This window comes from Misgurnus anguillicaudatus, chromosome 5 (genome assembly GCF_027580225.2).
Source record: "Misgurnus anguillicaudatus chromosome 5, ASM2758022v2, whole genome shotgun sequence".
In the NCBI taxonomy this organism is placed as follows: domain Eukaryota; kingdom Metazoa; phylum Chordata; class Actinopteri; order Cypriniformes; family Cobitidae; genus Misgurnus; species Misgurnus anguillicaudatus.
The window spans coordinates 6,870,787-6,896,179 of record NC_073341.2 but is presented as its reverse complement, the minus strand read 5'-3'; the positions used below and the strand labels follow the sequence as shown (position 1 = coordinate 6,896,179).

The following is a 25,393-nucleotide window of genomic DNA, read 5'->3' as shown; positions in this document are numbered from 1 at the left end:
AATCATGGGTTTAATATAGTTTTTGGCCGAACCATCCCTTTAAATCATATTTTCATTGTGTCTTTGCTGCGTCTGTGTTGGTTGGGAACTGCGCTCTGTTTCAGCCACACTTGATTCTGAGGAACTACTTTGTTTGGCGGAAGAGTAATATGTGCCTAACAACGCCCCTTAGATGTTATAAAATGCACTGGTAACCCACTGCATCTTGGGGCTTATTGCTTTTTTAAGACTTAATGGTGCAAAGGAAACAAGACACATATCATGTGGCTTATCTTGAGCAGTTTCTTAAAGTGAGGCAAAAGGTTTTAATTGTATATTATGTCTAAGTCTAAACAAGTGGTGCACATCATCTCCTTTTATAGTTTTATGTACAGGGTAGAAAGTGACATGCAAATTCCAATCCCATTTGCTTTTTTTATTACCTTTTTCACTAAGTTACAAACATTTGTGGACTAAATTACAAGTACATAAAAAATAATAAAAATTGTTTACATTAAGTAACAGCTTATTGGGTCAATGCTTTTTTAATAAAAAAATCACATGTAAATAATTTAAATAATAGTCAAGGATGAAAGCTTTTAACTTACAGTTTAAGAGATACATCACTTTTGTTAGACCTTGATCAATGACTTTAACCACCTTCTGCTTGTCAGAGAATCTTTGGTATTTTACTTTGCATGAGTTAACCAATCTGTAATGTATCTGTAATATATCTATGGTATTTGTACAACTATCTTAAACAGAAAGCAATCAAAATATCCACGTAAAGCATTTGATCTGCATCTGTGCAGCATCATTGTTATGGTTTAACTTCTACTAATAGTTTGTGTGTAATTTTGAATAGCTGTTTGAAAGTATGCAGCAGTGTTCTTCTTTGGTTGAAACAACATGATGTAAGATTTTGGTATGAAATAGCAAAAGAGAAATCCATATGTACTGGATATCTGAACAAATGCATTAACAAACAGGATGTCTTTGCTGTTGAAGAAAAAGTAAACTGTGAAGTATAAAATCCAGACCAGAATTAAAAACACTATACTGAAGGTTATTGATTTGGCCTCATTGTAATTTTTGGGAAGATCTCTTGCCATGTAAGAAAACCAGATACACAAGGCACCAAGAAACATATTCACAAAAGCGGCTGTACTTATGGATATAACTTCCCCCCTTTCACAGGTGAAAAAAATCTGATTTTTAAAAGACAGTAAGTCCAATAAAGGTTTAGGAGGTTTCAAAATTATATACATGACATAAACAAAGAAATAAAAGACAGAGAAAGAGGTAACAAAAATCCACTGGCCGTTGTACTTTACCCACAACCTGTGCACGTTAGGGAACTCATTCATTTTGAAGACACAAACTATTTGAAAGGCACGAACAAAGAAACAGGAGAGACAGACAGCGTTGAAAAAAGCATATATGGTATTTCTATAAGTACATTTTTCTAAAGTGGGTTCACCAAAAAAATAGAATGCACTTATGCAAGAGATAATCATACACACTAACATTAGAAAAGACATGTTGCCACCAGCAGACCTCACTACTGGTGTGTTGTAATTGTAGGCGAAAATGAATACCGTGATAATGAGAAGAGTAATCAAGCATACATTAGAAAATAAAAGTGCAATGGAGGGGACATCTGTGAACTGTAGATAGATAACAGAACGTGTCTGACATGTCGCACTGCCCCCATCAGACCATTCATTGTCTGCACATGGAAAACAGGTGTAGGGGTCCCCTGGAATAAAAACAGTTAAAAGATATGAACGTTTGGTAATACAGGTAAAATCGAAATCTTGTAATTACTAATGTAATCAAATATCAAAAACTTACTATTTAAGCTTTAAGGTACTTACGAGAATAATTCACATAGCTGTTTATCAGGCATTTTTTACACAGAAAGCAGCAATCATGATATCCCACATGTTCTCTTGAAAATCCATCCTTACACTCAACAGAGCAGTTTGAGAAAGGAACCTTTGTAGAATAATAAAGAGTGTTACAAGTTCATCTAGGCTGCTAAATATATAAATGAAGCCTACCAAGACTAATAAATAGTTACTTACATTGTTATGCCAGGGCATGAGTGAGTTGTCCATGGAAAAATTAATTTCTGGATATGTGTCATAAGTGCCCACCATCTCAATCCGTGAAAAATTTGTTTCCGTGTGCCAGACAACAATTGCATAACTGATGGTTAGATCACCATTAACATCATATTTCACCTGATAGTTATTGAGTGAAAAATCCAACTTCTTAATTTCTCCCAGAAGCTGTTGTAAAGTGTGTTGAAAAGAATTGTTATCAAAATGTTAACAAAAATTACAACAAAATTATAATTACTATTTTATTAGCTCATATTCCCCGGTAACATTTTTCAAAGAAGATGCCCACCATCATTTTTTTTGTGATTTTCACAAAAGTTTTACAAAATGCCTTCCAGGAAAAATCTCTTTTCATAAATATATAAACATACAAATATCAAATGAAAGAACAGACCCTCTGCTTTCAGACAAACAAATAAACAAAACAGGAAAAAAACATTTCATCCTATCTTCATTTGTTCTTTTTTATCACCTCTTAGATATGGGTAGGTTTCTTTAAAAATACCAAATTTTGAGCAAAAAGCTGAAATAATAGTATTTTTGATGGAAATCAGATTGATGATCAAAACATACATGGAGTTTACCGTAAAACTTCAAATAATAGCCCGGGCTTTTATTTTCCCAAACCTATCATCACACCAGGCGTCTAAAAGAGACAGGCGTCTATAAGAGACAGGCTTTTAATTTAATTGTTCCAGCATGACAGCAGGAGGTTACCACATATTACGTTTTATTTTTAATTTGAATGTGTTTAACAAATTAGTTCGTGTAATAACAACAGTCTTAAATTATTGGCAGTATAAATAAAGCAAACAATGATATGTTTTTTATTGGTTGTTGCGTGAAATCTTACCCAGATACAACAGTGATATTTTCTGATTGGCTATTGTGTAGCCTCTTTCTTTTTTTTTGTATTGGCTCGCTCGACTAGAACTCTAGGGAAGACGGGCTTGATAGAGAGAGAGAGAGAGCAGTGTGGCCAGATACATTTTAGGCGCTGCAGCATATTAAATATGATAAATAGTGTTTCCGCGTGAGAAATACAATGTGTGGCGGGAGTGCATGCATGACAAAAGACTGAAAGCCCGGCTATTATCAGCGGCCCCAAAACACTACCGGCCCACCGGGAAAAGTCCTGACTCCCGATTGCCACTTCGCTACTGTCATCATCACCTCAATCCTGGCGACGAAGCTTGTTGTGTTGTCATAGTGATGAGTAAAGGAACGACTGCGTCTGTCACGTGACATCTACCGGTAAGCAAAAAAAACTTTAGCGTGTTGAATCTGCACCATAGAACTGTCTTAAACAGACTATCTGACGGGTTTTAGAAGATTAAATACAACCCGAAACTAAAAAACAGACCAGGCCTTTATTTGAGACAGGCGTTTATTTACCCAAACCTGTCGTCACACCAGGCGTCTATTTGGGACTCGGCTATTATTTGAGGTTTTACGGTAAAAAGTTTTTAAATTAGTTTTTGCTTCAGTTTTTTTTTACTGGGTAAGGGCACCATTTAGTGGATAATAGCTGAATTAAAGGTTGTCAGGAAACTTGTCAGGAAGCATCATTGGCAGGGTAACATTTTCTCTTACTTGAAGAGATAACTCGTCAATGGCAGGGAAATAGTTAGTAGTGATTTGTAGTAGTGATCCATTTTTGATAACAATTCGATAGCCTACAAACCAAATTCACGCTTGTTTATGCAAAGCAGTTGCACTTTAACTGAGAACAGCTGTTTTTTTCAGTAGGCTAAAGATGAAAGAACTATATAGAATTGCATTGTTGCTGAAACAGCACATTTATGTGTTCTGTATCCGTCTTTGATTGTGTAGGCCTATGACAACAATGAATACATTTTTTAGATATAAAATTAATATTTAATTCACTACCTCAAGTTTAGTACATAGACAGCAGTTACTATATGGCTGAGAACCACAGTATTTTAAATGCCTTTCCTAGTATGTTACTTGTTGAAGTGTATGGATTGTGGGTTAAAGGGACGCTCCACTTTAAAAAATATATATATATACAAATTTTCCAGCTCCCCTAGAGTTAAACATTGAATTTTTACATTGTTGGAATCCATTTAGCTGATCTCCGGGTCTGGCGCTACCACTTTTGGCATAGATTAACACAATCCATTAAAGGGGAGCTGGAAAATTAGCATATTTTCAAAAAGGTGGAGTGTCCCTTTAAGCCAGGGAAATTTGTATAGTGAATTGAATTGCAGACTTCTTGCATGCAACACGCTTTTGAAAAGAAGTGATTTAATGGGGAGGAATGTGCCCCAGTAGAGCTTTATGTCTAGTGATGCCCCTGGGCTTTAACCCGCTGGGGTCTTGGCTAATTTTGCATCCTTGAGCGATTTTGACCTGCACTGACATTTGTGCTTTTCTCATTTGCTTAAAAAGAGAATAATGGCAAAAGTCTCATAACACTGTGTTCAGCACAGATTGGGCTACAATATTATGTGAACAACATTTATGTACATGTTTGTATTTTTGAGAGAAATATTTTGTGTTTTTGGAGAGAACTATATAACTGCCCATTGTTGTCTCAACTCTTATTTGTGTTTTTGTAATCATTATAGTACAAACACAACAAGGGATGAGCGTGTTCAACTTATCAATACTTTGTGTTTGTTTAAAGATGCTATTATTCAATCACGTGTTGTTTGTGAAAACGGCACAAAGGAATGCTTGGCCACGGGTTTGCTTGTGCGTGCAATGAACTTGCTGTGCAGAGACAGACTCGAATAAATAAGGTTTTAGATGTGCTTTTTGCAATCGCGTCTTTTATAAGAATACCACAAAGCGAGTCAATTATGATGCCTTGAGTGTTTGTGTGTGCCCGTCTTGTGTGATGTTTGACGGTAGCACAAAGAAATTACTCGCGTCTAGAGAGAACTTTCAGTGAGGACACACTGAACACATGCTGAAAACATAAGGATTTAAATGTTTGCTACACTCGGATAAAACAATTTAGCACAGCAATGAATGAGAGTCTGGATCAGGACTGTGGGCGTGAGCGATGCGTATGGTCGTCTCTGCTTTTTTACTTCAACGGCGCAGGGTGTGGCAATCCCAGCTCATTTCAAATAATGAGGTAACAGGAAAAAGATGGTACGTATTCCTCTTCTTATACAGCTAACACCGAATAACAATATTTATTTTCGATTTCACTTACATAATTTAAAAGTAGACATTCTAAGCATTATGTAGACATGTATCATTTGTTTGTCTAACAAGTATTTGTTAAGTTACAGTTAATTTTTCTGACATGTTTCTGAAAGGACTTCACTGAGGGAGCGAGAACAGAATGTGCATCATGTATATTTTCTTAATTTTGCAAAAAGCACAACATTCTGTTTTTATTGGGAGTGGACACAAAAAAACTAGACACTTCAACGTTTTAAATGATGTATAAGTCATTATCTGTATGTTCAAAATCAGCATAGTAATCTAAGTCTCTTTACGGAGTGATTGAAAAAAAGAGTTTGCGGCACGCACGCCGTGGTTGACCCCAGAGAGTTAAATAGTCATGAAGCCTGTGCTGTGGTAGAGTCCTTTAACCACGGATAAATGGGCTAGCCAGAATAGTGTGGTGGTGCCGACAAAGATGGAGGGTTGAGAAGAAACAATGATTCAGGAGGATGACATATAGCCAGTAGGCCTGGCAAACTCGACTCCTTTTAAGCATCCGGGTTATTGTGAGTCACTCACTAAAGTGATCCGTGTTGTGTGAGTCACTTGAATCACTTGAGTCAGTTTTGCTAAATCGCCAAGGAAACTCAGTACAGACCCACTTGTAACCAGCTGATCCACGCGACTCGAGATTCTCAGAGCCGGAAACATTGCAGACTCGCAGACCATGGGACTCGCTCTACAGATCCACTAACCGGCTGATTCGCGTGGATCAGCCGGAGCCGGTTAGTGGATCTATAGAGCGACTGAAGTCTCCTCAAAAGCAAATCCACAACAAAAGCCTTTCACTTCTGAGATAACATGCTTATAGGTTTTAGGTTTGGTGTGTGTATGGTCGACCATTTAAAAAATAGGCCTAATAATAGCATAATAATATAGAAAAAACTGTCCTGCTTATGCAGCCCCAGAGTTCGCGCTGATCAGCCGGTTACGGATCAGTCGGTTACGAGTTGAAAGATTCTCGAGTCAGAGCAGATCTCTCGAGTTTGCAATGTTTCCGGCTCTGAGTGAGAATCTCGGGTCAATTCGCGGCTCACAGGGATCCGCGGGTCTCTCGAGTTTGCAATGTTACCGGCTCTGAGTGAGAATCTCGGGTCAGTTCTCGCGCATATCAGCCGGTTACGAGTGGATCTGTAGTGCGAGCAAAGTCTCATCAATAATGTTAAAAGAGGTTTGTGTGTGTGGTGGCGCTGTTTATGGTTTTACAATGAATTGTAGTAGGACTCTACTGATCCGGGTAAATGACACCTGAGACTCGCGACTCATGAGTTAATTTAAAGATCTGGGTTAAAGATCTGTGTGAGTCGCGACTCAAACAGGTCTAATAGCCAGGCAAATAGGCAGAACCAGTGGAGGGAATAGAGACAGAGACATTAATTGGCTGTATTAAGTTTTAAACATATGTGATAAATTTTGAAAGCATATCAGATACCTTGAACACACAGAAGATGGAAAACATAAGGTAATTCAAGAAACAAACAAAGCAGAGGCAAACGGGTTGGTTTTCTGCATCCACATAAGATACCAGACAGAGAGCAAGTGAGGAGAGTGCGTTTTTATGCGTTTTTCTGATTACAGCTGTGATCGGGAACAGGTGTGGTTATTTAAATACCAACAATCTCTTGGATCTTTCTCTCCATCTGCTGGTTCCACTGGTGATGGTAACTGAATGACAAGTTTATAATCACACCGAAAAGGGTATCAAAGGCTCTCTAGACTCTGAATATGAGCTGTGGCTAGGGTTGCCACCGGTCCCTTAAAGCAGTGATTCCCAACCCCCGGTCCGTGGACCAGTTAGGACCGGGCCTTGAAATATTCCCTGAATATTCCCAGAATTATATTTTTATAATAATAATAATTGTCTTTTTTAAATGCTATGAAATGTAATGTTATTTAATCTAAAACATAAACAATAAATCAATTAAAATGTGCACCTTGCGCCTTGCTTAGTAACGTGTCGTATCTGAAGGGACTGCAAAAAATGCGCCTCAGCAAACTTCAATGGCTAATTTCATTAGTTGATACATTGCCACCTAACATCACTGTCTGATGAGTTTGAGCGTTATTTTCCATCTGAAAAAGACCAAAGTAATGCCAAAGAATGGATGCGCAACCCACTCTGAGTCCAAGGTAAATGCACATTACATATTCATATATAACGCCAGTCCCCAAAGTATATTTTCTATTTAATTTTCAATTTGGCAAAATAGTAATTTCAGTAAATGCAGGTTTTTCAAAGAATAATACTTTTTATATTAAATTAATTTAAAAATATTATTTTGACTGTTGTGGACGCGCTCTTCCTGGAACAACGTGCTGAAAATAACAAATACCAATAAATTCACAACAATTTAGTAATAAAATAGTGTTTTCATCGTTATTATTAGCTGTGCAATGTTGTTTGAGGTGCGTGCGTTAAATAGATACCAGTAAACTGGAGCATTGCTAGCGCTTTATTTAATGCAAAGAAATGTATCCTGACCTAGATGATATTAATCAGATATATACAAAATAAACATAACATTACAAATTATATCTGCACAAAATTAAGAGAATGCACAAGTGAATTCGAACTAATGTGCCATTCAGAATGACTCATGTTGTGACATCTTCCTGGAACAACACGACATGGCAACACCAAAATAATTCACAATGTTTTATTACAATATTGTTCTCTTTATAATGTTATTTAATATGACAGTCCCAATAGTCATTATTAGTCATTCAGTGCCATTTGAGATGCGCACGCTGAAGCTGAGGATCACCAGGCTGCACTTTACTTCATTAATTTTTAACCAAATGCATAGTATCATGAGATAAATCAGATATGGAGATAGGCCTACACAAAATAAACACAAGATTATAACTTACATTTGCACAAAACCAAAAGCTGCGAATGAATACGCAAACTTATAGCCATGATGGTATAAAATGGTCCCAAACATAACTCCGGCACGCTCTGCGTTGTTTTGAATGCGTATGTTTTTTTTTCACATTAAAATAGTTTTGTTCTCATTGGTCTGGTCTGGTATTTTTTGTTAAAGGTTAAAGCTTAATCTCTAATTTAATACTTTTAAAAATTATTGGCTGATTAGTGATTAGGCTGAACAGAAATTACTGTGTGTTTGATATTGTATTCTAAAACTGTCTGTTGAAACTGGCTCTTATTTTCATAGTCTTTGTTGTCACCTGTTGGTGAGTGAAAACACTAAGGTGCTGTTGAAGTGATTGTCTTTAGTGGTTCTGGAGAGATTTGACAGGTAAAATGGACTGGGCTGCGTTCCCCGAAACCTTCTTAGCTCTACATCGTTCTTAAGTTGTACCTTAAGCTGTACCTTATCGTTAATACGTGTTTCCCGAAACGTTCTTAGTTACGTATCACTTCTGTAAGTCGTTTGTTCGGAAGGTTGGTCTGGAGCACTCTTAGCTATATACCTTATCCCACTGGACTCCGCTAGGGGCCATCACTGTGATAAAAGCTTACTTTGCAGTCTAATTAAAAAAAAACTTGCACACTCCGTGTTCAATTAGGCAATTTTTTTATATATTTAAAGAATAAAACATTCACATAATTAGAAATCATTACACTAATGGTTGTTAGATTTTTCATTAGGTTTCCCAAAGGAACCTCAGCTTCAAACTATTAAATGCTACAGGCTTAAGAAACTATTTAAAAAATATATTTTGGGTGGTTGAGTTGGTGGAACTATGGCAGCTATACTGTGAATCTCACTATTTCATTTGTGCATTTCATATCCGTTAAATCTTTAGTCTACCGGCTAGTATTTTAGCTGCAAATAAATAAATCAGGTAAAAATCGCACGGGAGCACATTCATCACAAAATCATAATTGTTGATTTTCCTAAATATGATTATTAATATTAATTTGACTTTGCATCAAAGTACAGTTCGGGAAACACGCCTAGAAAAGGTATAACTGTAGTTAAGGTTTAACTTAAGAGTCTTCGTAGCGCGCTAAGAGACAACGTTATTGGGAAACTCAGCCCTGGTATTTACATACAATTTGCCATTACTGCCACCTGCTAGTGACTGAGTGCTGTGTAAGTTGCTTTTGAAGTAGACCTAATCGTATGGGAGAAAAGGGAAACATTTTGTGAACCGGTCTGAAAGTTTTAAAAGGTTGGTATATTCATACAAGTAGCCTCATTATATGCAATTAAATGATAGGCTGTTACTGTTTTTACACAGTGATATGTTTCACTGTGCCACCACAATTGTTGCTTCAGTTTGGGGTTAGATTTGCTGTTTCCGTTAGGATGTCACTTTAAGTACTGGTTTATAAAAAAAATGTGTATGCTTTTTAAACCATTGTCCTCTGACGTTAGGGCTAGAGTTGGGTTTGGGTAAGGATGTCATTTTATGTAACAGAAAGTTGTTCTAGCCCCAAACCGAAGCGACGATTGTAGGAAAACAGTTGACCAATACACAAAACTGACACGGAAAAGAAATGCGTGGCACATGCATGTAAAATGGTGGAAATACGTGACAATACCACGCAAAACTGAACAAAATAATGTGTGACTATTTCACATGTTTTGTGAGATCAGGCTAGTTATTTTATTTGCACCTTTGTTTTAAATCACACACAGATTTTCCACTCCAATCGGTGCTTGTTTGGAATTGAGCGCTCACGTCCTTTTTAGTAAATCTGGCCCTAAATATACTAAAATCTCAATTAAAGTTACAGATAATTAAAGCGTGCAAGAACCTTTTTGTCTTTAGAAACAATTCAGGTTCATAGTCAGATCATTCTAGAATTTGATACGCTATTGCGTTTTGGAGCATGCAGAGCATTTACTCACAATGGCTAATAATATTAATGACAAGATTAAAATTACATTTAAAGTAGTCATTTTTATAATGCTTTTCTCACAAAATCAATCTTGTAGGTCAATGACTGGACAAATGAGAGACATTTTTATTAAAAGTAAATGAGATCAAGAGATGTACCCCTGGAAACTTTTCACATACCCCCTGGGGTACGCGTAGAACTAGAGGTTCTAAACACATCTCACCCTTGTTTACCTTTGTTCATTGGTGTTTATCCATGTTTTTAAAAAAGAATCCCCCAATAGCTTTTTAGTGCAAAACATTAGCCCAAATTTAAAGCCAAAATAACAACAACAAAAAAAAAACTAATTGAGTTAAAATCATTTAGTGACAGCTTTGTATCCCCAGTTTAAAAAAAATCCCACCTGCACCCCTGGGAATGCAGAGTTCTGGGAAGGCTTTAGTGAGAGTAAAGAGTTCTGAGTTGGGGGTGCAGATAAGGATAACAACAAAATATTAAATTAAAACTAAAAACATGTATAAACAAGTTGAACATTCCAATACATATTTCAATGCATTTACTCACCATGTATGGCTTAACTGTTGTATTTTTGTTGCATTGGTTCATGTTGCAGTGCAGAACTTTATGTAATGCATGAGCTATGGTGTATATGGCAGCGTAGATGGCAAAAGAGTATGTGGGATCTTCATTTATAATTTCCTCTGCGGTCACCAATGAGCAGTTGTCACAATTTTGATTACATGTCTTTGTGTGAATATCACTCTCAGTGTTATCATTAGGATAAACCTCAGTTGTTTCTTTGGTTTTATAAATGAAGTCATTAAATCCAGTCAATGACAAAAATCTCTCTGTAATGCCAATAATTGTTCCAATTTTCTCAATTCCTGGCTCTTTTAGAAGCTGCTGATTCATGGACCATGTTTCACTTGCAATCCAAACTTTGTCTCGGATATTATTTGTTATGGCTCCTTTGATTATATTTTTTGCATATTGTGGCACAGTGAAAACCACAATAACATTGATGTTGAGCTTATCAATCTTTTTAAGAGTTAGACTGTAGTTTGCACTTTGATTGAGAATCTCTTGATAAGCCAAACAAATGCCAGTATTTCTGATATAATTGTTAAACAGTTGAAGGCCTTCTTCACTGTCTGGGTCTCCAAGAAAAGCAACCCAGTTCCATTTAAACCACCGGATGATGTGAATAATCATCTGTATCAAGTCTTTGTTGCTAGGGATTGTTCTTATAAAAGATGGATACTGAAGTTTATCACTTAATGTATAGCTGGAAGCTCCATAATTAACCTTTGATAAAAGATAAATTTCACTTAACATTCACACATATATTATATAATTACACCACTTTTCTGCATTAAATAACTTGTTTACACTTGTTTACAGTTGCAGGTTTACAGATGACATTAAATGTATTTAAATGCCAACATTCTGCAGTTTGGTAGCACCAGATCAAGTTTATGAAATGTGCTTATTTACTTATGATGTCTGTATTTAATAACATTGTAAATAATAAACACAATTTACCAGTGGTATAAGGTCCATTGTGATCAGTGGTGCAATATTAATTGTTCTTGTGTTTCCATAAGGTCCTGTTAAAGCAATGACTTTAGTCTGATGGCTGTTGAGTTTTTCATAAAGACTTATTGATCCGTTCTGTGAGATAAAACTGAAGACTGAAGGGAAATTCTTAGCGTCAGAACAATAATCAAAAACTTCATAACCCAGAGAGACATTGGGCAGCAGGGTGGTTGAGTTATTAATCTCCTCAACAGCAAACCTCATTACTTGAAACATCTGATAGCCTGAGTTTGAGAAAGTTTGCCTATAGCAGAAAACATTTGTAAGGTAGATAATTACAGTTAAATGTTGCCTCAGAAGCATTAGTTTTTAAATAAATACTTGAGTAATGTGGCTTTAAAGGTGTAATATTCATCCAGATCAACCTATTATCAACCTGATAAATAAAATAAATATTCTTGCTTACCTGAAACATTCAATGGCCTCCAGGGAGAACAGGGGTGCTGCATGTTCGGCTTCATGTACTGGAAAAAGTCCACCCAACAAGTAATCTCCATCTAAACTGAATTCAGATGATGAACAAGAAACTTTGAAAAAGATAGAAGTAGTAAAGGCCACAAGGAAAGCGTAAATGCGACTTATAAACATGATTTAAAATTGTTTGTTTCTGCTGAAACAGGGATGTGTGGTGGTTCTTATACTATAGTTTAATTTACTTAACACACATTTAATTTGCCTAAACCACATTGTTTATTCACAGGTCTGGACATCACTCTTAATGTTATTGTTTTAAATATTTTTTGTTCTTTAGGTTTTATAGATTAATTTATTAAAACTGGGAAAATGACAAAAATCTCACTATAATGCAGTTCCAATTTTCAGTTCTTGGCACTTTTGGAAGCTGCTGATTCATGGGCCACATTTGACTTACAATCCATTGTTTATCTCAAATGTTGTTTGCTTTAACTGCTGTATGATTTTTGCATATTGTGACCGGCATTTAAAGGTCCTGTTCTTTCTGTGTCTTTGAAGCTTTGATTGTGTTTACAGTGCACAATATAACATGTTAATGTTTCACGTGAAAAAAAGTGTTTTTTCCACGCAATTTACTTATATGTATAGCGCTGTTTTCACTGTCCTCAAAACGTGCTGATGTCTTCCTTGTTTTATGAAGTCCCTCCTTCAGAAATATGTATCGAGTTCTGATTGTGTAGTTTGTTTAGTGTGTTGTGATTCGATAGCAGCTTAGCTGGCGACTGACATATTCCTGTGGGCGGAGATTAGTCAAAAACTGTTCTAGTGATGTCATTAAAGCAGGAAGTAGAGGGCTGTAGTCCAAACCTGTAGTTTACTGTAGGCTTTGAAAGGCGAATTCTGTTAAAGAAAATATATCGCCTGACAGTGAACTTTGAGCTTTATCATTTTGCAGGTATTACTATGCTATTATAGCAAAACACACTAACTAGCGTTTAAAAATTAGATCAGAAAGAACGTGACCTTTAACATTCAATTTTCAATTGGCTTAAATCACTTTGTTTATTAACAGTAAAAGGGTCGTTTGCACCAAAGTGCAATTTACATCCAAACTAGTCTTACAAACGGGTGTACACCCAACCCATTTTAAGACTTGTATGGATGTAAATTGCACTTTAAGTTCTACATAAAACCTGTTGCAGCATCTAGGCGTATTGCACGTTAGAGACTAAATGAAGAGTTTGGTTCCAAAACACGATAAAAAAAGATCTGTATTATATCATGTCAGTATTAAAAAGTAAATTTTTAATTTTATGCAAAATCCAATATCCGCAGTGTTATTCTGTAATCTTTTCTCCCTTTTTTCCAAAAACACGATAAACGCCACTTTTCCTTTTCTGAAGAATGCAATAAATCCGCTCAACAAATCACAGCGCAACATTCCACACACTGTATACAACATTTACTGTGCGTTGAATACTCATGGAATCCTAGTTCTCATCTACTTATATAAATTAAATTGATGAGACATTAGCACAATTAATGCACAGAACATGTGATCAGTGGGCATTCAGGCATAAAAGAGTGATTAGAGACTACACCAATAAGATCTCATACAAAATTTAATCACCCACAGATATCTATAAAGACAGAGTAGAGAATGTATCAAGTAGAACTTTTAGAATTTCCCAGGAAATGATTTCCTTTTGTGCAAACAGGAAAGCCTTTCATTTAGTTAATTTAAAGTTAAAGTTGTGTTGATGGTATTGGTCTGCACACATTTTCATGATGCCACACTGGTAAAGGTGTGAGAGGAGAGGAAGCCACAATATTCAAAAAACAAACAAAAATGCAAACAACATTGTAACAACATTATGAGTTGTTCCAAACAATGACAATGATGTTGAATCGTAGGTAAAAATTGTGATTTGTTAGGTGGGGTATGTTATGTGGTTTAGGCTTTCGAGAGGTGCAAATGTGTTTACAAAGTCTGCAAAATCTTATGAATTACCAATTTGTAAAATATAAGATCAATGGTGATGGGAAGTCTGAGATATGAAGTGAATGAACAAGGCTTTAATAACTTTTAACAGAAACCATGATACACAGTTTTATGTTTTAATGAAAATGCTGTTTAACATATTTTTGTCACAGGTAGGAGCGGACCACCAATACTGCAGGTCACGCTCCTCCCTCTGTTTCCACCCCGAGGAGTTCCCGAAACACCCCCAATGAACAGACAGACGAGAGATAAAATGGTAACAAAGCTTTATTTAAATAAAGGGAAAAAGGGAAGGGGAGATGAACTATTTAAAAGCTTCCGTGGCTGGAGGACACAACGTGCAACTCAGGACACCGGCGTCGACTCCTTGGATTGCGGTTGGGAGGTACAGGTGAGTACACAGTACTTTATCTCCTCGACTCACAGATGAACATACAGGTAGGTACTCGGGACTTGGTCTCTTCGGCTCACAGGTGGGCATACAGGTAGGTATATGGGCAATTACATAGGGCTTTAACTCTTGGGTTGGTAGGTAGGTATACGAGCAAGTACAAAGGGCTTTGGCTTTTGAGCATACAGGTGGGTATACAGGTGAGTACTCAGGCTTCAATTATTTGACTTACAGGTGGACGTGCAGGTGGGGACACAGAGCTTTAGCTCTTCTGCTTCCAGATGGCTGGAGAGGATGTACAGGCAAGAATACAAGGCTTTTAACTTTTCGCTCGCAGTTGGGTATACAGGTGAGTACACAGGGCTTTAGCCCTTCGATGTTCAGGAGGGCAGGCAGGTAAAGCTGCAGAGCTTTAGCTCTGTAGCGTACAGGCTAGTGGGAGAAGACACACAAGTGCACCAGTATTGACTCGGATGGACATACAGTGGAAGATTCAGCACTTTAGCTCTTCGGCATACGGGCAAGGAGGTAGGTAAGAACATGGAGCCCTAGCTCTTCAGCGTACCAGCAAACATACAGACCAGTAGCTGGTAGCAATGGGAGGAGACACGGCGATGTGTAGGTGAGGATGGGGGCTTTCACTTGGACGAATTAAGTTCCTATGTATTACCCGTTCTGGACCAGCCTTTCCCTCTGGGCGGATCGTATAAACAGGCTGTCCAGGCCGCTGCTGGCCCTGTATCACATACGGGATGGCTTCCCACCGGTCGCTCAATTTACCTTTTCCTTGATGCCGGTTGACCCGTACAAACACCCTCTCTCCAGGTAACAAGGGGGCCTTTCGGGCCGTCCGGTTGTAGAGCCTCTTAATTTTGGCTGCGGCGACATTTATCCGCCCAGCAACCTGCTCGTATGCGAAATGGTGGGCTGATAGTGGCGACCCACCCACTCCGTCAGGCTCAGGGTCTCCTCAGCCACAGCCGTCCCCAGCACCAGGTCGGTGGGCAACCGCATGTGTCTCCCAAACATAAGGTAAGTCGTGGCATACCCCGTGGTGCTATGCACACTGTTATTGTATGCTTGTACCAATGCAGGAAGGTTATTCACCCAGTCATTCTGGTGCTCTTGGTCTAACGTGCCCAGCAGACCCAGCAAGGTCTGATTAAAGCACTCACATCCCCATTCCCCTGAGGGTGGTATGGCATAGTGTGGGTCTTCTTGCATCCATACATCTGGCACAATTCTTTAATCACCTTAGACTTGAAATTAGGCCCCTGATCGGTGTGTAGAAACTCTGGGCACCCAAAGGGTTGAAACACAGCCCTCCACAAAGCAGTGGCAGTGGTGTTGGCAGTCTGGTCCAGGGTCAGGATGTCCCAAGCATACTTCGTGAACAAGTCTGTGATCACCAGGATGTTCTGATAGCAGTTCATCTGCCAGCCCAAAGTCAGGTAATCCATGGCCAGGATGTGAAGAGGAGCCCTGGCCTGTATCGGGACCATCAGGGCTCTGACCTCCTTCCTGGACTTGAACAAGGTGCAACGAGGACACTCCTGAATAATCGAGCTTACAGATGCCCCATCCCCGGCCAGTAGAAATGCCTTCGCTACAGTGACATTGTCTTCTCATGCCCCTGGTGCCCCGATTGGATGCGGTATGCTCTCAACAGAGCCTGCAGCTAACCTTCTGGTACCACCACCTGACAGATTTAGTCTCCTAGCCCCAGATCTCTGATGGGCCTACATATAACTCCATCCGTCAGTTGAAGTTTTGTCCACTGACCGAGAAGTTTCCTCGCAGTATGCGTTTGAGCCCATTGTTCCACCCTCGCTGGCCCTTTACCTTGTGTCAGCCAAAGACTCAGAGCTCTCAAGCCACTGTCCTCATCCTGCCGCTCCTTCCAGCGTTGTGGGTCCCAACCCCAACTCGCCGGGACAGCCTCTTGTTAGGCTCCTGGTACCTCCACTATGCCCACTGTGAGTCCATCTTCCTGGTCCACCAGTGGCCCCCGTGAACATCCCGGGTTCCCAATCTCCGGGAGCCTAGACAGTGCATCTGCATTGGTATGTTCTTGGCCTGGCCGAAACTGAAGTTGATAATCATAATTGCCCAATTGTGCTACCCACCGTTGCTCCCCTGTTCCCAACTTCTCCGTCTGTAAGTGGACCAAGGGGTTTTTGTCAGTCACCACCTGTACCTTAGCGCCCCATAAGTAGTCTTCGAATTTCTTGCTCAGGGCCCCCTTTAAGGCCAACAGCTCCAACTTGAATGAACTATAATTGGAGTCGTTCCTCTCAGCCGGGCGAAGACTTCGTAGGCTGGTGTAGGCTTTCACTCGCTCCACTCCCTGCTGCCACTGGGCCAACACTGCCCCCAAGCCAAGATTGCTGGCATCGGTGTACAGAATGAAGGGTTGCGTGAAGTCCGCATAGGCCAGGATCGGGGCCTGCAACAACTCCTGCTTCAACCTCTGAAAGGCCAGATCACAAGTAGGGTCCCAAGCAATGGAAGAAGACCCACGGCCCCGGGGGCACCTTGTCCCTGCCAGAAGTTGATTAAGGGGTTTGGCGATCTTAGAGAAATCCTTGATGAAGCGTCGGTAATATCCTACAAAGCCCAGGAAAGACCTAACTTGCCGCACTATCTTGGGTACGCCCCACTCTTCCACAGCAGACACTTTCTCCGGGTCTACGGAGACTCTAGAGGCACTCACACAATGGCCCAGGAACTTCACTTCCCCCCGCAATAGATGACACTTCTCAGGTTGTAACTTCAGCCCATACTTTTCCATCGCCTGAAATACTTTCTCCAAATGGTACAAGTGAGAGTCAAAGTCTGGGAAATAAACAATGACGTTATCCAGGTACACCAATGTGGTGTCTACCAACTGGCTGCCCAGACACTGCTGCATTAGCCATTGGAAAGTGGCCAGCGCGTTGCAAAGGGCATCTGGTCCCACTCAGTGGTGAATGCAATCTTCTCCCGGTCTGCCTCTTTTCCCTGTTCCTGCCAATACCCGCTAGCCAGATCCAAGGTAGAAAACCATGCTGACCGAGTCAAGCTGGCAAGGGAATACTCGATCCGAGGCAGCGAAAAAGCATCCTTTTTGGTTACATGGTTCAGTTTCCGATAATCTACACAAAACCTCCAAGCTCCTGTTTTCTTCTGTACTAGGAAAATCAGGGCTGCCCATGGGCTGCTGCTCTCCCGAACGATCCCCCTGAATAGTATCCCCTACAATAGGGTGCAGACTTCCGAGTACAAGGTAGGTGGCACTGGGCGATACCTCTCTCGACTGTACACAGCATCACCAGTGGGGATCCCATGTTTCACTACGTCGGTGCAACCGTAGTCCTCGTTAGGGATGCACCGAAATGAAAATTCTTGGCCGAAACCAAAAACCGAAAAAGAGGAAACCAAGGCCGAAAACCGAAAGCCGAAACATCGAAAGAAATTCTGCCAATTATAAGCACTACCATTGCACTTATGGTATTTTTGCGTGTAATAGAAATGGAGTCAACACACACAATTTGAGAAGAAAATTAAGCCAAACAGCATGTGGCATAAACAAACCCAACTTCAGTTATATAGGCTATCTGCCTCACATCTGGTAAAACTGGTGAGTAGGCTACTAGTGACACATCAAGTTGTTAAAAGTTAAACTGTTTGTTTAATTAATCCTTTGGTGCTTGTTTGCCATGCAGTATACTTTTAAAAACTGAGATGTGCTAGTTGTGGTTTTGTTTTAACCCCCAGGGGTCCAAAAACGCGGGGACGCGTTTTGACGTGTTTTCTCCTAATCATAGCAGAATCAACTTAAAATACTCAATCACTAATAATCAAACACTAACGTGTTTGACATCATTTGAAACTCTGAAGGGTCCTCTTTAATTAGTTCACATTCACATTAAAAAGAGATCTTTGTGTTTTTGTCAAATAAAGAAAATAATCAGGGTGCGCATTCAGACATTTCTGTCTCCGCCAGCTGTCTCTTAAATCACGTTACAAAAATCAGTTGAAACTCCGCGAATACTCGTAACACAAACATAATACACATATCCAAAGAAAGCCTGAAATGTCTACTTTTAAACAAGCTAATTATAATCAAAAACAAATATTTCCTGTTTATATAATCTGCATTGAAGTAAAGAGAGTACAGTTTTTCCTGGCTGAGTTCATTATCTTTAATTCGGCCACGCCCACAGCTGTTGACATGGTAATGAAGACACGAGCTGTTCACAAGCAAAGCGTTAAGTTTGATCAGATTTAAAGACTTTTTACCGCATGTTTGGATTATAAACTTTATACACACACTTGAGGAAGATCTTCATTTATGTCTGGACATTGAGGAAGAGAAGCGTTTATCTTTAACGTTACCTAAGAAGAGGAACGATGGAAGATGCATTGGAGAAGGATATAACTTATTCCTGAAGAAACTGTAAGTCATTTGTCTTCATTTATATTTGCTATCATGTAATATGTTATGGCTTGTGCAGTTCAGCCTACATAAGCAACCTTAGCAGACTGCACGCTTCGGATTTAAAAACGTTCGCATTGTTTACAAACGAGGGCGCGTGATTTCACGTAATGGCGGATTTCATTGATACATGCTGTAAGTTACAGTGTTAGACAGAGTTATTCACTTTCGTATCCTTCATGGCAACTTTGAGTAATGCTGCACTGCTGTATCTTTTAAGTGTGTGCTGTAATATGATTCCATTTTTACATGCTTATTTATAAACGAGTACGCGCGTGATCACGTAATGGCGGATTTCATTGTTACATGCTGTGTACAGTGTTAGACACAGTTATTCACTTTCATATCCTTTATGGCAACTTTGAGTAATGCAGCTGCACTGCTGTATCTTTTAAGTGTGTGCTGTAATATGATTCCATGTTTACATGCTTGTTTACAAACGAGTAAGTTACGCGCGTGATCACGTAATGCCGGATTTCATTGTTACATGCTGTGTACAGTGTTAGACGCAGTTATTCACTTTCGTATCCTTCATGGCAACTTTGAGTAATACTGCACTGGGGGATCTGCTGTAATATGATATTGTTTACATGCAACGCATTCCATACATTGCGCTTTACACGCGACACCGTTTTATGATGAGCTCCGCGTTGTTTACACGGAGACGCGAGCTCGCGCACATCCATTTGCGATGTGTTTTTAAGGTTCATACTCGCTTACAGAAACGCGTTTAAAACAGAAGCTAGACGATAAGGGGATGGGCATCTGAAAACAGTCATCTGAAAACAGCTTTTTATATAACTAATCATTGCAGATGTTTATTTGAGATACTAATTTAGTTTATAATAGTTTATCTGAATGTAGTGCTATCATTTACCCATCAGTTATGTATGTAAGGGTATTTCTGTGGACAATTTGTGCTGACAGCTGTTCATAACTCTCTTAGAGGTCTGCATCCCTCTCATCAGTACAAAACTATGAAGTGGAAAAACATATTCACACTCTTTGGACATAAAGTTATATGGTAACATGAGCCACATAAAGTTTACAGCTCTGTTGTTTATCAGTTTCTTATACAAGTTCAGTGTTTTAATAGGGTTTGTTTCCAAATAAATTGAAAATGTCCTACTGACCTTCATTTCTATTTTGATTATATTGTTAACTTCTTAATAAACCTCAAACAAACATGTCCATTTGTCCTCACATTCTTTACTGTAGTTCCCTCCTGCCTCATTATTATGCAGCTCATTATGCGAGCCTTTGTTTGCTAGCTGTCAATCAATCCTTCTCGCATACGGCCACTCTAAACAAAAAGTGTCTTACAATTTCTAAAATAATATATTGGTTTATGTGAATGAGTAGGCAGGATGATTTTCACATCATTTTAAAGAAAAAACTGTAGACTACTAGATTATGTTTAGGAAAGTCTTGTTAAACCATGTTTAGTATGGGTTTTGTGAACTTATATCAGTGACTTAAAAATTTTGCTTTTTTAAAAACCACACATAAACCTTTTTCTCTCAAAAATACAAACATGTACATACATGTAACTCATATAATATTTTAGCCCAGTTTGTGCTGAACACAGTGGTATTAGACACTTGCCATTATTATGTTTTAAAGCAACTGAAAAAAGACCAAATGTAAGAGCATGTCAGAACCTCTGAGAGTGTCCCAAAATGGTTGGACCCCAGAGGGTTAACGTTAATGTTACAAAATGCTAATAAAAAATTATGGCATTTTAATGCATGTTAAAACCCTGCATGGATCGAAGGCTCAGTCAAATATGAATATCTTCTTTATTTAGTCTGACATGTTTTTGTTTTGAAAGAAAATCCTATTTAGCCTACCTTCTCCGGTGAAACCCGTTTTTCTCATTAATGCCAGCTGCAGAAAAAACTCTGCTCTGTGGTTATCCAGTGAGAACAACAAACGGATCTAACAAATATATATCTGAATTTAGTATTATGTTACAAATAACGCAAGCTGCTTGATACATTATTGCTGAGGGTGCAAAGTTACAAGCTTAATTTAACAACACTTCACAAAACGGAGCTATTGTTTGCTGTTACGGCATTTGCAGTTATTGGGTTCGTTATAACCATATCCACAGATAAAATAAATGTTCTCCGTTTCGCTTTCCATGTGTGTCTCGTGTCGTTTTAACAACAAAATAAACTAGGCTATATAAGGAAGCTAACAAATCTCTCATGATGCATGCTGATGCGGCGGCGGAGAAGCACGTCTAACACCCGGCAATAAAACTCTAAACAGTTAAATTAGTCTGCAATCTGAATTACCAAAACAATCAGAAATACATACATATTAATTTTCATGTATATTTTACATTAAAGTCTGTAAAAGACCGTACAGGTGAAGTGAAAAAGGATTAAATGAGCAGTAGCCGTAATGCTGCGGTGGCGGATTAAAAACATTTGAATATAATTTTTTTTCCATTCTAATTATTATTGCAGATTGAATATGGTCAACATTTGTGCACATTTAAAAGCAATCATGTTTAATGTCTGTTATTCTGGATGTTAATCTGAACTAATGTTTAGTCTGAGCTTGTAAAAACTGTACACAAATGCCCAGAAAAAAATCTGCGGGTTTGGACTAGGGTTTAATCCCGAGAAACGGGATTCCCGGGAAATCTTATCAAGACTATTTCCCGATTCCCGGGAAAAGTTATGACGGGAAACGGGAAATTATATATATTTTTTTTATATAAACGTGCGCTAGATTAGATTTGCAGCTGGCTTTTTCAATGACCACTAAGCCAGCCTCAGAGGAAATGAAAGACAGTGACTTCATGAGCATTCTAAACAAAGAGTTTTCCCTCTTCGAAGCCACCAAAAGGCGACCACCCCACCTGCAACAGCTGTTTGATGCTCTTAGCACTATTCAGGCTACATCTGTGGAGGCGGAGAGAGCGTTCTCTATTTGCGGCCAATTTGTTACAAAAATACGAAACCACCTGAGTCCATTGACGCTTTCTGCTTTTTAAAAGCACATTTCCAAAAAAATTAAATAAATGAAGGGCAAGGTGAGAAATAAAAATGGTTTGAAATGCAATGCTGATAATGTGAGTGACACTTTCGCTTGTAATTGCCCTATTGCGGCAGTGTTACTGTTTATGCGTTTGTTTTAGTTTTTAAATTATTATTTCAATTCTGTTTTAGGCATGGCCCTGTCTTTAATCTTTCCGTGCACATTTACACATTTCTGAGGGTCGTTTGCTTTTATCCAGTTAAAATTGTTTTATGTTTAAAAGAAAAATATACCTGCCCTTATAAAGAAATTGTTGCTTAACTTGTAAGTGACAGTTTTGCGCGAAATTGCCCTATTGCGGCAGTGTTACTGTTTGTGTTTATGCTTTTGTTTTAATTTTTTAATTATTATTTAAATTCAGTTTTAGTCTACATAGGCCTGGCCCTGTCTTAAATTATTGCCGTCCACAGTTGCACATTTCTGTGGGTCGTTTGCTTTTATTTAGTTTAAATTTGTAGGATATGTTTAAAAGAAAAATATATGAAGAGTTTCGTTGCAAAACGAGATAGCCACCATTTTTTATTGTTCAGAAATCACGTTTTTGGGTTGTGCATTCCAATTAATTTCAATTCAGCTGCAGTTGGTTTGTTTTGATTTAAACCTTCATAACTTAACAAACACAGCTAAGTAGCACCATAAAACAAAATAATAACATGATAACATAATATTAAACATGTTTTGACAAAATGTTCAAAATGGATTTATCTCGTTGTGCAACGAAACTCTTCATATCTGCCCTAATAAAGAAATTGTTGCTTAACTTGTGAGTGACAGTTTTGCGCGAAATTGCCCTATTCCGACAGTGTTACTGTTTGTGTTTATGCTTTTGTTTTAGTTTTTAAATTATCATTTCAATTCAGTTTTAGTCTACATAGGCATGGCGCTGTCTTTAATTATTGCCGTGCACAGTTGCATTTTTCTGTGGGTCGTTTGCTTTTATTCAGTTAAAATTGTTTTATGTTTAAAAGAAAAATATACCTGCCGTAATAAAGAAATTGTTGCTTAACTTGTAAGTGACAGTTTTGCGCGAATTGCCCTATTGCGGGAGTGTTACTGTTTGTGTTTATGCTTTTGTTTTAGTTTTTTAAATTATTATTTAAATTCAGTTTTAGTCTACATAGGCATGGCCCTGTCTTTAATTATTGCAGTTGCATTTTTCTGTGGGTCGTTTGCTTTAATTTAGGGTAGTCAAAACTTGTAGCCTATATTTATTTAAAAGAGAAATATACCTGCCCTAATAAAGAAATTGTAGCTTAACTTCGAGTGATTATTCCTCAGTTATTCTAAATTATAGTTTTATCATTTTAAAGATTTTCGGAAGTCACAGACAATCCACCTGGCATTTCGCTACGGCAGGCTGTCACGCACGCAGCTCACTTGATCCACAGCAGAATTGATCATTGCAAAAAACGTTGATATGGACATAAACTGTGTTTCTTGTCCTAATAATGATACAAATAATATAAAACATGTTGGGAACGCATATTTGAATGATATTGATACATTACTTGTGAAAAAAAAAACAGCTATTTCCCGGGATTCCCGGGAAATGGGTCGTCTTTTCCCGGGATTTGATTTGATCTAATTTTCGGGAAAAATATTAAACCCTAGTACACGTTGATAGAGGGACAGCAGAATTTGAAAGGATCTTGGAATAAGTCTCAGAGAATTCAAAAGCAGTATTAGCATGAAAGGCACGAGAATAATGTACAGGCAGAGAAATTGAGGGAGGTTCATATGAAATAACAGGCTCAAACACTACAGGGAAATGATCAGAAATGCCAGCATCAAACACTTCACAAATGCGCACAGAAAAGCCACGAGTAAAAACAAGATCCAGCGTATGGCCTAGACAGTGGGTAGGGTTAGAGACTGACTGTACAAAATTGAGTGAGTCCATAAGGCTGATAAAATTTTTAACCATAGGCTTCGATGGGCAGCAGACATGAATGTTAAAATCACCCAAAACCAACAGCCTGTCATAACGAGACACCTGATTGGACAAAAACTCTGAAAACTCATGAATAAATGTTGAACTGACTTTTGGAGGCCTATACACCACTATACAGAGTAAAGGGCCGTTTAAATCAATTTTTAAAAGCTGTGCCTCAAAGCTATTAAAGTCATCTACAGGCAAAAGTCTGCATTTGAATGAGTTTCTAAAAGTTGTTGCTAAGCCACCACCATGTCCACTTGGCCTAGGAGTACTGTAAAAAGAACAGTCAGAAGGGGATAACTCCCCGAGAGACGACAGATCACCATTTTTTAACCATGTTTCAGTCACGAATAGAAAATCCAGTGAGCGAGAGGTAAAAAAGTCATTTAGGATAAAAGTTTTGTTAGACAATGACCTAGCATTCACTAGGGTCATTTTAACTGTCATTGATGATGGGGTGATACCTGACGGATCGCCCGGTGAAACACATTTTAGACGACGGAGATTCGCAAGATGTACATTCCCATCCTCGTGACGTTTATTTGTGTGCAGTCGGCGAAAGGAAGACCATACAACTGGTATAGTACATCCATCAGCTGAAGTTGTAGAAACATTTTTTATACACTGTTTGCGACGGAGACCCCGGTGTATATAGCGAGGCCTATGACCAATTCCTAGTGCAGCACAGTGACTGTAGAGTTTGACTGACAGTTGTGATCGTATCTTGGGTTTTAGATTATGTAGATCCGTGGATGAGTAAAAAAGCATATTAGGGTACCACAAGTCGGAAGGCAAAAAATAGACCTGAGACACCTCATAAAAATCAATAAAAGCATATAAAAAACCCACGATGAGCATCAGAAGGTAGAGCATCCTGCAGCCGCGTACAACATTACCGTACCCAGTCAGATTTTAAAATCACGTTAGCCAGCACACCAAAACAATTAAGCCACTTCAGACAACCGATACACCGAAAGAAAGTGTTAACTTACTTACGGAGGACGGGAGAACAGCCCATTGCGTGGTGGCGAGAGCTCGCCAGATTTTAGAAACGCGTTAACCAGCACACCAAAACAACTAAGATACTTAAAACAACAGAAACATCGAAAGAAAGTGTTAACATACTCACGGAGGACGGGAGAGCATCCTGTTGCGTGATGACGAAAGCTCGCGTTTGGCAGGGGATACAGCGTAGAAGGATTAAATGTTGCGTAAGAGGGTTTTTAAGTTTAGAAAAAAGAAAAATTAAAACGATTCAAAGTCCAGTATTCAAAGTCCAATATCCAACAAAGTATACCGGGGAGCAGCGGCAGTCAAACACGCCAGCGACACTCACCCGGAACTGGAAGAGTAGTGGCGGTGAGTCAATAGCTCACTTAGAAATCCCCTTACTGATAAAATGCT

At 38.6% G+C, this 25,393-nt stretch overlaps 1 protein-coding gene across 1 annotated transcript; it reads right to left on the bottom strand.

Moving 5' to 3' along the window:
• Positions 1-356: 356 nt before the first annotated feature.
• LOC129413355 (taste receptor type 1 member 1-like) lies at positions 357-12,695 on the bottom strand. The gene is made up of 6 exons (XM_055167080.2): positions 12,125-12,695; positions 11,665-11,962; positions 10,687-11,427; positions 2,067-2,273; positions 1,857-1,977; positions 357-1,738 (listed from the first exon to the last, which is right to left on the bottom strand). The coding sequence occupies exons 1-6, from the start codon at positions 12,304-12,306 to the stop codon at positions 807-809; spliced, it is 2,481 nt and encodes an 826-aa protein (XP_055023055.2). The 5' UTR covers positions 12,307-12,695; the 3' UTR covers positions 357-806.
• Between the last annotated feature and the right edge of the window lie 12,698 nt (positions 12,696-25,393).